Source organism: Stenella coeruleoalba (genome assembly GCF_951394435.1).
Source record: "Stenella coeruleoalba genome assembly, chromosome: 17".
Lineage (NCBI taxonomy): Eukaryota > Metazoa > Chordata > Mammalia > Artiodactyla > Delphinidae > Stenella > Stenella coeruleoalba.
The window spans coordinates 12,620,262-12,637,207 of NC_137163.1; the positions used below are offsets into that span (position 1 = coordinate 12,620,262).

The following is a 16,946-nucleotide window of genomic DNA, read 5'->3' on the forward strand; positions in this document are numbered from 1 at the left end:
GTATATGCTCAACAAATACAGCACATACTATGAGTCAGGTATTTCCACCTGCCTAATTCCTTACTTTTATAACTTAATTCTATAAGTGCTATTACTGAGTTCCTACCATATATCAGGCAATGTGTATAACGGGGTTAAAAACAACAACAACCATAGCCTTAAGCTTATAGCCTACTGCAGGGCTACATACAGGCATGCCTCGGAGATATTGTGGGTTCAGTTCCAGAGCACCACAATAAAACAAATATCACAATAAAGCAAGTTGCACAATTTTCTTGGTTTCTCAGTACATATCAAAGTTATGTTTACACTACACTGTAGTCCATTGAGTGTGCAACAGCATTATGTCTAAAAAAAAGTACGTGTGTTAATCAAAAATATTTTATTGCTAAAAAATGCTAACTATCATCTGAGCCTTTAGCAAGCCTTAATCTTTTTGCATTAGTATCATTACATAACACTGATCATAGATCACCATAACAAATATAATCATAATGAAATAGTTTGAAATATGGTAAGAATTACCAAAATGTGACACAGAGACATGAAGTGAGCAAATGCTATTGGAAAAATGGGGTAACGGATTTGCTCCATGCAGGGTTGCCACAAAACTTCTATTTGTAAAAATGTAATATCTGCAAAGTGCAACGAAGTGAAGCGCAACAAAACAAGTATGTCTGTATGTGAAATAGTTAAATAATAAATAATTATTAGTGAAATCATTGCTATGAAAGAAAAAAAAAAAACAGAAAGCCATGACAGAAAATAATGGGGAAGGAACTACTTTAGGATGAGTGACAGAAAAGCTTTCTGAGGAGGTGACAATTAAGCTGAGACCTCAATAATGAGAAGGAGGCAAACATGCACATTCTCCTTGAGGAGAACATTACAGGCAGAAACAAGAACATATATAAAATTCACAAGCAGGAAAGAACGTGGAGTGTTTTAGGACATTAATAATATTTGCATGGCTGAAGTGCAACGAACAAGCCAAAGAAGAGTGCAAGACATGCTTGCAGAAGTAAACAGTGGCCAGATCACAAAGGGACTTAATCCCATAATAAGAAGGTTATTGCAAACACAACAGGAAGCTTCAGAATGCTTTTTGGCAGAAGAGTGAAATGCTAATATATTTTTAAATGATTGCTCAATACTGCTGCAGAGACTGTATTAGGCTGGTTTTAGTAAGTGTAGGAGACTAATTAGGAGGATCTTTTGTTTGTTTTCTTATTTGTTTTGGGGTGACATCTTTCAGGCTTGGGCAGGAAACAGCACTTTCAAACAAGGAATTTGGGGATTTAATTTGGGGTTGAGAGGAAGGCAGGGTACAGGGAAGCCAGAACAGGGCAGTGCAGTCTCTTGGGGACAAGGACTAGGAGAGAGCCATCACTACAGCAGACATAAAGATACAGATGGAAGGAGGGGTAACTAGAACATAAGGACAGAGGGCTACCTCCTGACAGGAAATGAGACTTTCCATTGAGAATCCCTGCAAAGGTGTGGCACTCCTGAAAGGAGGGAGCCTATGGAACACACCCCCCAACCTCACGCTTCTCCCTCCCTCCCTCGCATTTCCCACTCTTACTCTCCATTAACTGAATCCAACCAGAAGCCCAAGGGCAAGGGAACCTACTGATGCAGCTTATACAGATCAGCCTGCTGAGGAATAGAGCAGGATGGAGAATGGATCTGGAAGGGAAAACAGAAAATATGCCAACCAGAAGGTGACAGTGAACATAAAGGTCAATGGAAGAATTCAGGATATCCTTGGATATAGAATTCCCATGAGGTGCAGATGTATTTTTTTTTTATAGAGAGTAGAGGAGAGAGAGGCATTAACTATGAATATTAGGCTTCCACTTGGAGTCATGGGGTTGATTATGGTGCTATTTACTAACACGTGGTAGACTTAGAGTAGAATGGATTCTTAAGGAGAAACTCAAGATTTGTTGGCATGTTAAGTATAAATGTTTGAGAAGCATCCCAGTGGAGACGTCAAATGGGCACGTGGATGGACAAGACTGTATCTCAAAAGACACATTTAGGCTGGAGAGATAAACTTGAAAGTCATCGGCATTCACATAGTATTTAATGAGATGATAATGGCTATTATCTAGAGAGAACTTGTAAAGAGAAGAGTGGACCTATTTTCAACTTCTGAGATCAGATAGAGGAGGAGAAGGCAGCACAGAAGACTGGGCAGGTGTAGCCAGAGTGGTAGAAAGAAAACCAGGAATGCATGAGGTCACAAAAATTAAGAGTAGAGTATATTTCAGGGAGAAGGGTGGATCAATTGTGATGAATATACAATTGAAATGATAGCACTTTGAGACTAGCTTCAGTTAGTGGAGCAGGAAGAAGCCAGATGAGAGTAGATTTTTCATAATAAATCTGTGATATAGGTTTCATTATTTTTTTATTTTAACAAGTGAAAAAAAAATAATGCTGAGATGAGTTAAGTAGCTCTTTTATTTAGTTACTAAAGATTTGAACGCAGGTCTTTGATCCCAAAACCTGTGCCCTTTCCATTCTGTTGAGTAATGCTCCAACTCTATGATTCATGCTACACAGAGAGAAGTTTGGAAGGAACTAAGTTAGCATCTCAACTTAGGTTTCGGCCAGATCTGGCCTTCTCTCAGCTCTGGCTCCTGAAGGCCAAAGATGAGGAAATGCTTCCCCTCCAAAGGGGAAAAAAATAACATAAAATAAATGGCAAGATATTAATCTTGAGACCATTTACAGAGAGGTGTTAAGTGCCCCCATTGGCATTAACAGCAGTGACCTTCGAATATCACTTGTACAGCAAGCAGCTTAGCTCTGCAGATAACAAGTCACGGCAGGCCTTCTTGGGTTGCAAATGTAGTCACTCTGCCAATTAACTCTTTCCCACATTGCTTTTTATATAACCAGTCAGAAAGCTTTGCTGAGGCAGCATGATCTGCCAGAAAACAGCACTGGCCTGGGAGTTGGAAAAGATGCTGTGAGAGAGGCAGCAGGGGTAGTGGTAACACATAGTAGTAATAGCAGTAGAACAGTCATTAGTAAGCCAGAGCCCTTGTAGGCTATTTTCTGAAACAAATTTCCATATTTTCTGAGCTTAATATCAGTCAATGTCATAGGCAAGACATTGTTCTTTCATCTCAAGAAATTTCAATTGGTCTGAGTTGTTCCGAGCACGCTAAATAAAATACTTTGTGGTCTTTTCCAAGTACCCTGCCAATAGTCCTTGAACCACTGGTGATGCCACAGACTAGGTTTCTCCAGGAACAGGTGGAGTCGTGTCCTAGAGAGAGCTGCAATCTCATCCACTGGAACCATGACTCCCAGCAGGTGAAATACAGGGATCTCATAGATGCTCTTTGCTTGCTTGGCCCTCCAGCAACATTTGACATGATTGACAACCTCACCTTCATAAAGCATGTGTCATTTTGTCTTCCCAAGACCACAAGTCAGGTGTTCTTCCTTCCTCACTGACTATTCTTTCTCAGTCTCTTCTACTAGTTTCTCTTCTTTTTGTCAACCTATAAATGTTAAAACATCCTGAGGTCTTTTCTAAGCTCCATTTGTTTCTCTCCATGGAGGGTGCTGATATAATTTATCATCCAAAACAGGACCACCTTGAGAGAATGAAGATGCTAAACCAGGCAATAAGTATTACAGGACCACAGATGTGTTTCTGGGTGACTATATCGTCGACATAGCAAAGATTCTTAAATCTTTCTCTGTAGACTCTGGACTCATATACTCAGTGGCCAACTTGACATTTCTACTTAGATTCAAATGGGCACTTCAATCATAACATAGGCAAATAATTCTTGAGTTTATTATTGCAAACCTGTTCCTTCTTAACATTCCCATCTTAGTAAATGGTTCCATCTTTCATCCACCATTCATAAAGCCAGGCATTACCTTTGATTTCTCTTTCCTTTGTCCACTAAATCTAATTCATCAATAAGTCTTATTGACTCTCTTACCTTCTTGGATAAAGCTACCACCACTTCTTGGCTAGATACTACAATAGCATCTTAACTGGGCCTTCTTCTTTGATTACTGGCTTTCTACAAACTCTTCCCTACACTTTGAATAATATATGCTCCAAATTTTGATGTACAGGATCCTCCATGGCTTGGCCCTTTCCCACCTCCCTACTACTATTTCCTTTCCCCTCCCCTCCAGTCTCACTGGCCTTCTCAGGGCTTTCCAGTAGCGCTTCTCCTTATCTTGAAAGCTCTGATCCTCAATTGCTAGCTTCTTCTTGAAATCCAGAGCTTTACTTAAATGATACCTCCTTAGAGAGACTTTCTCAACTGGGGTTCCTCATCTGAACCACAAAACACAGAAGATGATTTCAGTAACGTCCCCCTTCCCAATTTTCTCAAGGACTGTATAGTACCAGTACCATTCTAGATGCACAGATTAGAAGTTAGTCAATTGTTCCAATGTATGCCTTAGGGCAGCTGGACTTAATTCTCTAGAGGAACCCCTGTTGAAAAAGGCAAAATATGCTCTCTCATCATGTGTTGTTCTTTTTCTACAAGTGGTTATTACCATCTGGTATTTTTCATCGTTTGTTTACTTTTCGTTTATTCCCTATCTCTTCAGCCTAGATTGTAAACTCCTTAAGAGACTATGTCCATTTTCTTGGCTGGTACCTAGTATGCACTGAGTTAAGTATTTTTTGGAGGTGAATAACAGAGGTACAGTGAACCAAGATGGAGAACCCAGGGGGATGAGGACTTCTCTCAAACCCTTTCTAAGGTTGGCCTTTACTATACAGTTACCCCCTCTAACTCCTTTGCTGTATTACACCATGTTGTGTTTTCTTTAACAGTCTTCATCACATCTGTAATTATTTCACTCTTATATGTGTTTGTTATCTCTCTCCTCTCCCTAGACCATGAACTCCATATAATGAGCGAACTTATCTGACTTGCTGTCCTGTGTATCCTCAATATCTCACACAATGCCTGGCACACGGCAGTTGTGTTATCTACATAAATTAAAAAGAGGGCAAGTCTCTGCTTAAAGAAACCTTGGTCCAGGCTGAACTTAGATCAACCTCGCCATGGACTTTTGAGCTTGTCACTAAGCCTATTTATGTGTCGGATACATAGATAGCACCTTTACCTTCCCCTGAGTTTCCCATCTGTAAAATTAAGACCCACCTTACGCAGCATAAGGAATAAATCATTCTATGTATGATTATTGTGTGCTGTCTTAGAGTTCCCCAGAAGCAACAGCTGAAACAAGGATTCCAGTCCAACTAGTTTACTTGACAATGAAGGGAACACTGATAGAGGAGTGAGGAAAAAGAAGAGAGCCACCAATATGGGCAACTGAGCTTAATCGCACTGAGCAAACTGGGAGACAATGTGTGCCTCAGATTGACCCCACCAAAGGGAAAGGGAACTGAGGTATTAATACACCTGTCAGTCTTTGATGGAGGGCTGTTCCCAGGGGACATACATTCCCTGGCATGTCAGGGTGGTCTGTACAACTTTAAGAAAAAGTGCTTAGGCGGGGAAATTCACGAGCTCCAGCTGGAAGTTAGGCTGGCATGCACCGTAGCGGTAAGGGCAATAGGATACAGGGGGCAGGCATAGGGAGGTTTCCAGAAGCATCTGCTACAAGTGTCTATTGTATGCTCGCAATAGCCCAGCGTCCGGCATAGTAACCTACACTTAGCAGTGCTTATTTTTATTCATCAACCGTCTGAAATGTTATACAAACTGTGGATAATTGTACAGTTTTTTAGGGAAAAGATGCTAAATCATCATCGGATATTCAAAAGGATCTCTGACCCCAAAGATTTAAGAGCCACTGGTATAGGAATCCATCTGACTCAAGGTTTGTCCTTTTCCTAGTCATCCACTCAAAAACACTGTTAGTGCACCACAGAGTAAACATGGAGGCTATATCCAGCAACAACCTCACAGCAATCTCAGGGGAAGGTAAAGATGCTCTCCACCAATGAGAATGAAGGTTTGAGCCCAGTTTACCCAGCTCTCTGAGGAGAAAAGGTACTGTCCCAGCACACACCTTCATTACCTGTAAAATGGAGATAATCTCTCTCTTATAATCTCTACCTTACAAGGCTGTTGGAAGAATTAAATGGCATAATGTATGTAATATATTTAATTACCTAACATAGGCCTTGGCATCACAGTTTTTAGAGAACAAATGCAGGGACCACATTTTTATTCTTCATTGGGGTGCCTAGAATTCTTGAATGCATAAATATATGTTGGGCTGAAATTTAAGTAGAAGGAAAACAAGTAACAGGGTGAGCGGGCATCTGGACCACAGTGATTTTTGGCCTACTGGATATTTCCGGAGAGGCCCGTTTAAAGCCAATGACACACAGAGAGTGCATTTATTGCATTTGAGCAGGCTGGTGTCATTGGGATTGGACTCTCTGCTCACATGACCCTGTGATGATGGAGACAGCTGGAAGGTCGGAAATACGGAGGTGCTTCAGATGCATTTCCAAATATTCCCCTAATGTAGAAGGAGGAGTCTAATAGAAACTGGCCTCCTGACGTTTGTCTACAGGATGCCAAGTCAACATGCTGAACTGAATAAATTTCACTGTTAGGTACACTTTTTAAGTGGCTTGGCTGGTACACTTTTGCACTGTCTGCATGTTGGGCAAAGAGCCACCTAAAGAAGGTAAGTAAAATCACAGCCTCATGGACCTTTGGACTAGAAGTGTTTTCAAACACTTGCTTAGAAGCAGGGCTATAGCCTGGGGAAAATGTGAGCTTTATTTGTTAGAAGGCCTGGATGCAAATTCTGGCCTTCTACTTACTTTTTTCCCAAAGTAAATTACAAACAAAATTCAATGTAATCATATGTCCATATATGGGAGGTGCATTATATAACGGGGGTTCTCTGAATTAAATTCTTTGGATAATACAATCAGTATTTACTAAAGGATAAATTTAAAATTAAAATATGTTCTAACTTTAATATATATGTATATTCAAAAATATATTTAATATATACAATTAAAGTCCAAAGATAACTGCCACAATTATTTAGAACCTAGACTCACAAAATATTTTTTTAGGAAGGTATAGTTTAATACTGACATTGTTCAGAATTGGCAACAAATACTGTTAGTAAAAAGAACACCTTTAATTATTTTAATGTTGGTTTTATGGCCTTCAACTTATTACACATAAAGAATTAAATCAAATCTCCTTAAAGCTCATTGTTCTCGTACACAGAAACGAAATCCAGGTCATGAAGATGAGTAATATGCACACACACACGCGTACACACACGTGCGTGTACATGCAGGTGCATGTGTGTGTTGCGAGAACAAAATCAGTAGCTGTTGTAAGTATCTAGGCCCACCATTCCTTGGAGATTTTAGGGATGAATCAAGTTAGGATAGCAGAAGTTAGGCTAATTGCCTCAGTCATGCTTGTAAGTAAGCAAAATAGAGCAGAGATCAGCAAAGTACTCCCCACAGGCCAAATCCGCGGGCCCTGCCAGTTTTTGTAAATGATGTTTCATTGGATGACAGCCACACCCATTCGTGTCTGGAGCGTCTACGGCTGCTTTCATGCTACAGCAACAGAGTTGAGTAGTTGTGACAGAGACCAGATGGGCCACAGGCCTAAAATATTTACTATCTGACCCTTTACAGAAAATACTTGTTGACCTCTGAAGTAGAAAACAAGTGAAATTGACATTATGAACGTGTGCTTGCACCAGTCTTTGATGCCTGCATCATCCAAAGCTAAGAGCTTTCTTTTCCAACATGGTGGGAAATATTAGCAGAATTGATCTTGAAGGAACCTCTTCCTGCCTACTTTCTTCCTTCTCCTCCATCCACGCCCATCCCCTCATGGTGACCCCCAATTCTCTCTTGTCTATTTGGGGGGTGGGACACAGATCAGAACCGAGTTGCTGAAACCACAGTGTTGTGATCCCCCTGCAACCATGGTTGTGGTATGAACCACCCCAGCCTGTATCCCTGGAATATCAATTTTATAGAAAAATATGTGAAATCTCTGCTTTGGTGCCCCTAATATCCGCTCCTGGAGGAATATGCTTACCCTCTTCTGTTCTGGGTTTTTCAAAAGAGAAATTTGGCAAGTATTCTCTGTGTGGGAGGCTGACACTTCAGAGTCAGACAGAGTTGCATGTGACTCTTTGTTCCATAGCTAACTGGCTGTGTGTCTTAAGTGCTCCAGGAGGCTCACTGCTTCCCGTCCTGCAAAGCAATGGGTAAGAATATCTTCCTAGGAAGGTTGGGGGTGAGAGTAAAAAAAGACAATTTGTATCAATGGTTCTCAAACCTGTCTGCACATGAAAAGCACCACGGAGCTTTCTGGATACCCAAGCCCCATCCTCGGGCCAATAAAGACAGAATCGGGAGTGTGGACCAGCACAGGCATTTAAAACTGCTCCAGGTGGTTCTATTGTGAAGCCTGGGTTAAGACAACACTGATGTGCACAGAAGATAAGCATGACTCATAACTGGTCATCAATAAATGGTAGCTTAAAGGGAGAGGTACGAGCACATGACTCTCACCTGGGACTGCCCTGTCCCCTGCAAGCTCCAACTTACCCCACTGTGGCAAATGGCCTGAGGTTAGCGTGTCACCCCACCTATATAATATATTTGCATCACAGAGCCCAATGGTGCCCTTAAATCACATCATGAAGACAGCTTCGGACTCCACCTGATACTAGCCCCAGCTCTAAGGTGGTTTCTGCTGCCGTGGCATCTGGGGTTGAACACTAAGGCCCATTAATACACACGAACCCATATCCTTAAGGATCCCAACAAGCATGCTCCCTGCTCTTTAGGGGCCACCAACAATTCATGAGATGCTCTGGGAACACTCTAGAGCCCATCAAACTTATCCCTTGCTCCACCTGCTTACTATGGACGTGGAACAAAGTGTGTGTGTGTGTGTGTGCGTGTGCGTGTGTGTGTGTGTGTGTGTGTGTGTGTGTGTAGACTGAGGGACTCCTGACCCTAGAGTCAGAGGCCTGGCTTCTCTCCCACCTTGTCCCAGCCTGGGTTCCCAAATGAAGAGCCTGAATTAGAGGCTTGTACCGAGGTAGTTTATTTTGGAAGTGAGCCCAAGGACCATAAGTGAAGCACCAGTGAGTAAAAGGAAGGAAGAAACACGAATGCAGAATTATGCTATCAATTCGGCCATGACTAGGAGTGATTGTGGCTGAGTGTCCTACCAGGTAAAATACGTCTCAGAACAATTCAGCTGGGAGAATGAAAAAGGGATGTATTTATCTAGCAGTTCCAGCCCCGCTTAGGTTAGGAGTGGTCCCTCCAGCATTAATCTCTCAGGTAATCCATCCTTAGAAGCCAAGCAAAGTTTTATAGAGAGCCAGAGAAGCTCGGGCAGAAAGATGACCCACCCTCTCCTCGCCCAGCAGAAAAGCTGTTGAAACCACATGAAACTGTCTGCACAGAATGTGGGGTTGGGAGGGTGGGAGAGAGTGTAAAAAGGTGCTTGATATCCAGCTTTCCCAATGAGCCCCTGCCACAGCGGAGGTTCCGGGCATGATCTCATCTGGTCCTCCCCCGTCCCCAAAGGGCTGTCGTCTTTCTCTTCGTTTCACAGACTAGGGACCGGGACCTCAGAGACGTCAGGTAACCTACAGAGGCTGAAGGGGATTCAAACCCAGGCCACCCACCTCGGACTCCTCTGCTCTTCACCCCTGTGCTGGGAAATGAAGTTTCCAGACACATCATTGCATCTTTCCGATTCTTGGTGTCCTTGTCTGTAAGATATGTTAATAACCTCTGCCTCCTTCCTAGGCTGTGATGAAGACAAAATGAGAACTGTGTGTAAACTCTAAAGGGAAATACATATGCGAGGACTTTTTTTTTTCCAGAAGGCAAAAAACAAAACAGTACAACAGCATGTTCATGGTAGCAGTGGAAGGCATGAACAGGTTTGAAAGCCACGTCCATGACTTAGGTGGTTCTGCCTGAACAGACAGGCTGCCACAAGGAGCCTGGTGCTGGGGCAGGTTCTTCCTGGTTAGGGGACAGCCTTTCTCTGGGGTTCAAAGAAACATCTAAGTAACTGGGGACAGAAGGACAGTTGCTGGGTGTGCCTCTGGTTGTCCTAGAGAAACAAAAGCTAAGAACTACAGTTTCTCTCACGCGATGTGAAGCAGCTTTGCAATTGAAAGACACAGAGCAATCCGCCTGGAACAATTATGTTTTCATTATTGTTCCCAAGCTGCTGTGTCACAAATCACATTCTCCATCCCGGGGCATGTTGGTGCAGAGCGGCTGATTGCAGTTCCCATCATTCCACCAGCTGACCGCTCCAGCCGGGCCCTGGGAGCAGCGAGCCGGTGGCTCACCAACTGCCATTCTGGCACACAGACTGCAAACCCAGCCGAGCAGACGCTGTGTATTGAAGGAAATCTCCCCATTTGAAAACGACTACAAAGTCCTTTTTACTATCAAATTCCTGTTGGGGGTTTTCTAGAAAGAAAGACGGTGAAACCCTTTTAAGATTTTCGTGTGTCCTGCATTACAGCTCAGCTTAGAGAGCTGAGGCTGGGTGTAACTGTCTCGCCTGCGCAAACACAAACACACCCAGGCGCCCCGGTTCTATTTAAAGCGGAAGACTTGAGAGCTCAGGAGGGCTGCCATGCTCATGCCGCCATCATGTGGCTAGAAGAGGAACTGCACCAGGAATCTGCCAAATTTGATGTGGTCTGGTGTCTTCCTTCCTTCCTTCCTTCCTTCCTTCCTTCCTTCCTTCCTTCCTTTCCTTCCTTTCCTTCCTTCCTTCTTTCCTTCCTTCCTTCCCTCCCTCCTTCCCTCCCTCCCTTCCTTCCCTCCCTTCCTCCCTCCCTTCCTTCCTTCCTCCCTCCCTCTCTCCCTCCTTTCCTCATTTCCTCCTTCCCTTCTTTCCTTCCTCCTTTCTGACATTGCAACAAACACTGGGACATAAAAATGCATCTGAGACACCTCCTGCTTTTAAGTAGCCTAGTGAAAGAGAAGAGGAAAAGTGAAAGGGAAATAATTAAGTTCCACTGTTTCCAGCCCCTTCTCCTGGGTTCTTGAGCATTATCACAGTTAATTCTCACAAAATCACAAAAGGGGGTGTTATTGACAACTAGCTGTCAAATGAATTTGAGGGGTCACGCAACACATCCTTGACAACTCTGATTACTCGGCTGTTAAAACAGATCAGGCGAATTCAATGTCAAAATTGTACAGCTTATATTTAAGAAGAGCTCATTGACACAAAAGTTCACAGGCTTTACATCTAAGGGGCACAGAACAAATTATGCTCTTGCTTACTTATTGCTTTGAATTAAAAATCAGTATTTTACCAAAAAAAAAAGGACCTTAATACTATGTCCTTGCCTATTTTTCTATTAGATTATTTGTCTTCTAATTCTTAACTTGTAGAAGCTCTTTGTATCCTAGAACTATTATCCTTTATTGTGTTATATGAGTTGTAAATACTTTCTAATAATCTATTATTTGCTTTCTTTGTTTATGGAGTTTAACAGTCAGAATATTTAAAATTATTGTTTGTAACATAACTAAAGCTGCTAATTTTGTTTTCCTTTTATAGTTTCTGAGTTTCCTGTCTTGCTTAGAAGGCCTCCTCTACCTCAAAGTATGACAGTCTTATTTAATATTATTTTTAACAATGATTTTATAATTTTATTTTTATGTTTATATTCAGTCCATGTGAATTTATTTTTATACTCCATTTAAGGTAAGCTAACTTCATTTTCATCCAAATGTGAAATCAATTGTCTCTGCACCATTTAAAAAAATCTTTCTCCACTGAACTGAAATAGCACGTTTACCATAGAATGTATACACATATATAGCTGGATCTTATCTGTTCCACCAACTTATTTATACTTCTCCACTACTATGCTACTTTTATTTGGTAGGACAAGCCCCCACCCCTTACTAATTTTCTTTTACAAAATATTCTTAGCCATTCCTAAACGTTAACTTGTACATCATATATGTATACATTGTCTGAATTTTTACAGTAAACAGGCATTAGTTTTGTTAATAGAAATAGTCTTCATTTCTTTATCTTCTGCAGGGCTTACATTGTTTTTTGGATGCCAGGGAAAGCCTGGGCCTGTCTCTGAAACTGCTGGAGGGAATGTGATTGGCCCAGATTGAGTCAGTCTATTCCACTGTTGCCAGGGGAGGGGTCTCATGGCTGCCAGGGGCCCACCCCTAACAGTGAGCAGTGGTTGTTCTCAGTAAATGTGGTGGTGTGAGATGGGCAGGGACCCCAAAGGTGTTTCCTATGTTTCTTAACCCCAATTCATTCAAAAATCATGTATTGATTGCTATTTATATGCCAGGGTTTGGGACTGGGAAATGAAAACTATATCAGATATACTCTTTGCATCCAAAGAGCTCAGAAGAGATAGACATATGTGAAGACAAAATAAGTGCCTTACTAGGCAGAAAAGTGTAATGGACACATGTGCATTGTGCTCAGGTGGCTTTGGGGCAGGGGAACAGTGAAGTCCTCCCAGGTGAGTCACGAGTGGGACCAAGAAGTAGTTAATGCTGTGTGGGGGCCACACAGCACATTGTCCCCTCCTCCTACAGCTCAGTGGTAGCAAGCTGTGTGATGATTCTTGTGTGTGTATCTGTGTGTGTGTGTGTGTGCGCGCGTGTGTGTGTGTGTGCGTGCGCGCGCACACGCATGTATGCAGGTTGGCCTGATCCCCTGCCCGGGAGCCTATCCAGAAGCCACAGAAGTTGCAGTCTTGGGTTGAAGAGAGCGATTGAAGGACTTAGGAAGGAAGCAGCTCATACTCATGCCGTTCTTCTTCGCTGTCCTCAAGCAACAACACAGGCAAGCACTTGAAGCAGGCTTTGCGAAAAGACAAAGTTCTCACTGTCCCAGGATATGGAAGCTTATACCCTGAATAAAGACTGCTTCATACTGTACCACCTTCTCCTGCCTCCCTCCTGACACACAAGTGCTATTTGTTTGAGAGTTTATCTCAACTGGAGGTTTTAAGGAAGGGCCCCTTGACATTGCCGTAGATCCTGTGTTATGCTTCAGCTGTTTTTTGATGTTTGTCTGTTCACACAGATGAAGTCATGAAGATCACAGTCTAGGGCAAGATGATATTTTCTATGGTAATTATTGTTCTTGGAAATAGGAGAGCAGAGTAGGAGAGACTGTGAGGGATGGACAGGATCTAGGCAGTCGTCCAATGCACTGTGGGGTTAACCCCTGAGGGAAGAGACCTGGAGAGGTGACATGACTTGGCCAAGTTCACACAGCTAGTTCGTTTGGCACAAATGTATCTAAAGAGAACTTTTCCAATTATATGCCAATAAAGATGTTAAAAAAATAAATAAATAAAAATAAAGAGAACTTTTCTAGGAATGCTTCCCCATCACATCATCATGCAATGAACGGAGGCCTCCTTTTGATACAATACATCACCTCTTTTCTTCCAAACATCAAGATCAGGGTTATTTATAATTTTTGTATATGACAGTTTGCAAATATAAAATCTGATCCAGGAGAGTGAAATTCTTTCAAAGGACAAGCCACAAAAGATACAGGATCTTCTCCCCTCAGCATCAAATTAAAAAAGAAAAAAAAGGCCTCACACAAGGAAAGGCTAATTAGATGGGGCATACTTACCTCCCACTCCAAGGGCTCCCTGAAGAAAAATTTTCCCTAAATACTCCTGTCCCTTTGCTTATTCCTCCACATAGAGAGCCCCAAAGCTTCTCATTGGAGAGTTTGGACAAAGCATGGGGCTTTCATAGCACTTCTTTCTGCTTCCCTTTAACAGTCCAAAAGTGCTTGCAGAGAGCTGCTGTGTCTCTGCCATGTAGAATAAAGTCCTGACCCCAAGGAGAAACATGTCTTTTTTCCTGCACTGTCAGTAGCGGGGTGGAAAAGCCAGCTTAATGCTGGGGAACAGTTTTAGAAATCTATTGTTGCCTCAATCTCCATCATTCTCTTTGTCAGTAATAAGGCTGGCATTCTGTTCTCCATCTGGCCACCTCCATGCATCTCAGTTGATTCAGAGCTCTGCCAGGGAAAGGGGGTGTGCTGGGTTCACCCCTTCCATCAGAGAATGTCAACATGCATCAGCAGTAGCTAACTTAAAGACTGTGAGTAGCTTTCTCATGGTTTCTACAAATGTTGCCAAGTTGATCCACAATTTCATGTGAAATGAAAACGCTTTTCTTCATCTCAGTTGAAAGATGTTTCAAAACTCAACATTTTTTCCCCCTATACTTGGCTTTTTGGACAAGAGCAGAACAGAAAGTATGATCGATGAGCACTGAACACGACCTGCAAAACCAGCCACTCAGAGGACGGTCCCAGGGCCAGCACAACCTGGAGGTCAAGGAGATCACACCAGCATCTATTGAACACACCTGGACTCTCTCTCTTCCTCCTAGAGTTTAACAGAATCTCAGCATCCAAAGAGTTCTCACAGGTCACCTAATGCAACCACTTTGAGGAATCTGAAGTCCTGCTACACTATCCCCAACAGCATCTGTCCAGGCTCAGCTCCCTCACTGCCAGAGAACTGGAGTTTAATAAAACCCAAGGTAGCCCAGGCCATCTTTGAACAAATCAGTTTGTGCGGAAGTTTTGTTGTTTGGTTTTTCAGAGCATGTTCAAGGTCACCTCCCTGAACTCCACCTAAATTCTACTCTTCATGGGACAATACTGCCGTTCATCAATTCTAAGATGCATATTTGTTGACGTTTTATCTCTGAACGTGGAGTGCCTCAACATTTTCTGACTTAACATCTTGTGACGGTGCTTGGCTGGGCAGTGGATGTGACATAGTTGTTGCTTGTGTATGTGTGAGCTTAGTTATTCCTGGTGGTGTAATGAAAACTGCAATCTCTCAATGTTTCAGTCATCAAACCATTTAGATGCCTTTGGAATAAGGAGCGTAAGTCCCCTTTGTGCCCTAAAAAAACTTAACAATTGAAATTTTCTGAAAATCACAGAAGTACCAACATCAAAATGTTCAAAGGTATCTTGGAAAAAAAAATCCTGGAGATAATAATGGAGCACCCTTAAACGATGTTGTATTATAATGTTGTTATAAAAAGAATAGAATTGACAGCACAACAAAATTGCTTAACTAATGTGCCTAATACATAGAGTGCAATAACTATTTAGGAAATGAAATACTTGTTGATTTATAACATGCCAGTAACTGTGCCAAACCCTTGCCATATTTTATTCCACTTAATCCACATAGAAACCTAATGAGGCAGTTAGTACAGATCTGCTACCCCTTACACAAAACTTTTGGGGCAAGGTGAATTTTGATATTTATAACTATTTTTATTATTTTAGAAAAGTAATATAGTGCATACATTGTATCTAATCTAACACCATCAGCAAGTCTTGGGGTAATGTGCTTTAATCAAACACATTAATATTTAGCAGCAAAATACATGCATATTGACAAAAAGTGAGATAAAGAAAGACCCCAACAAGCCCCATGTCAGTTTGGGTCACGTTTAGCTGCCAAATGAGTTTGCCACGGGCTTATGAAAATATTTTCTGTCTTCAGATATTTGGGGATTTTAGAAATGCGAATGAGGCATTTTGGATTTGTAATACTATCTCCATTTTGCAAATTAAAAAAAAGTGAGGCTTCGTAAGTTAGCTTCCCTGATGCACACAGCCTAGAAGTGTGGAGTTGGGTGTGAGACCCAGATCATTCTCACTCCACAGCACGCCATGCATCAAGGTCTTAACCATGATGCTCTATGGCCCCAGGGAAATGTCTGTCATGTGGTTGAGGGCCAGCCAGCATGGGCCCTGAGTCTTCTCTTCTGCACACTAACCACCAGCGTACAGCCACCGTCTCAATTCTTCTTGCCCTGATGGATGCTCTCCTTTGAACACACAGCTGTTACCCCCGACCCCCTTTTAACCACTATAGCACAACAAATCTCAGACAGCCCAGAGGGAGACATCTGCTAATGCAAGACCAGAGAGGTGTGATGAGGAATTCAATTCGCTAGCAGCACCAACCACTTGTTCAACGAATTAAAAATAAAAATACAAATTCACAAGCAGATGATGTGGTCTCTACTTTTACAGTGCTTATAATTTTAGAAGGAAAAGATAAAAGAGAGAGCCATCATTGGTTCCAAACTCAGGTTTGAAAAACTTCCATCCCAGTTCTATTGAAATCACAATCCCCCGGAAAAGTCACAAATATCATAAGAATTTTAATAATAATACTGTATAGGCTTTGTAGCCAGCTTATCTGATTTGAATCCCATGCCTACCTGGGTGACTGAGCAAATTACTTAACCTCTCTTTGCCTCAATTTTTCCATCTAACAATCGGGGATAATATTGCTTACCTTTAGGAGTTAGTGCAAGAATGAAATGATTTCACACATGTGGGCTCTCTAACTGGTAGCATCTGTCCATAATAAGAACTCGGTGAATGTGAACTTTGCATCATTGTCATAATAAACACCATCATTATCATCATGGATATATTTTAACCTATGAACCGTGGTCTCCCAGAAAAGAAGAGTCAGAAGCAAATTTAGGAGCCAGATCTCTCTGTCTCTGAAGCTCAGGATCTTAAGCATCAGACTGTCTTACCTCACATGCCCAGGAGCTGTGATGCCTGAAAACTCATCTACCCCTGAAATTTGACAGCCCTTTCAAAAACCATGCCAAGGAGCAATATCATGTCTTTCCCTGTCTCAGAATCAGTGACTTGGTGCAAAACAAAACAAATAGGCATGGCCATCTCCACGGAATCTCCTTGGTGTATTAAAGTGGGTTACATCTGCTTCAACACTATCATTATTAAAGCCTTTCCTATGGGTGAGAATTCATGTGGTGCACTCTAAAGGAACAAACGTGGCTAAAACAGCCCTAGTCTTCAAAGAGATCTCACCCTAGTAGAAGTTAT

General features: G+C 42.0%; 1 protein-coding gene across 19 annotated transcripts in view; it reads right to left on the reverse strand.

Moving 5' to 3' along the window:
- The window catches only part of LOC307176302 (uncharacterized protein), a 619,483-nt gene that overhangs the window by 379,953 nt on the left and 222,584 nt on the right, over positions 1–16,946 (reverse strand). For 18 of the 19 annotated variants that reach the window (XR_013824694.1, XR_013824695.1, XR_013824696.1 and 15 more), the window contains exon 3: positions 9,679–9,803. The exons of the other annotated variant lie outside the window; for it this stretch is intronic. Coding sequence is in view for 5 of the 18 variants with exons in the window: in XM_079902283.1 (XP_079758409.1) it covers positions 9,679–9,736 (58 nt within the window). In the remaining 13 variants the exon portion in view is untranslated. The remainder of the gene's footprint in view (positions 1–9,678; positions 9,804–16,946) is intronic. 19 annotated transcript variants of the gene reach the window in all.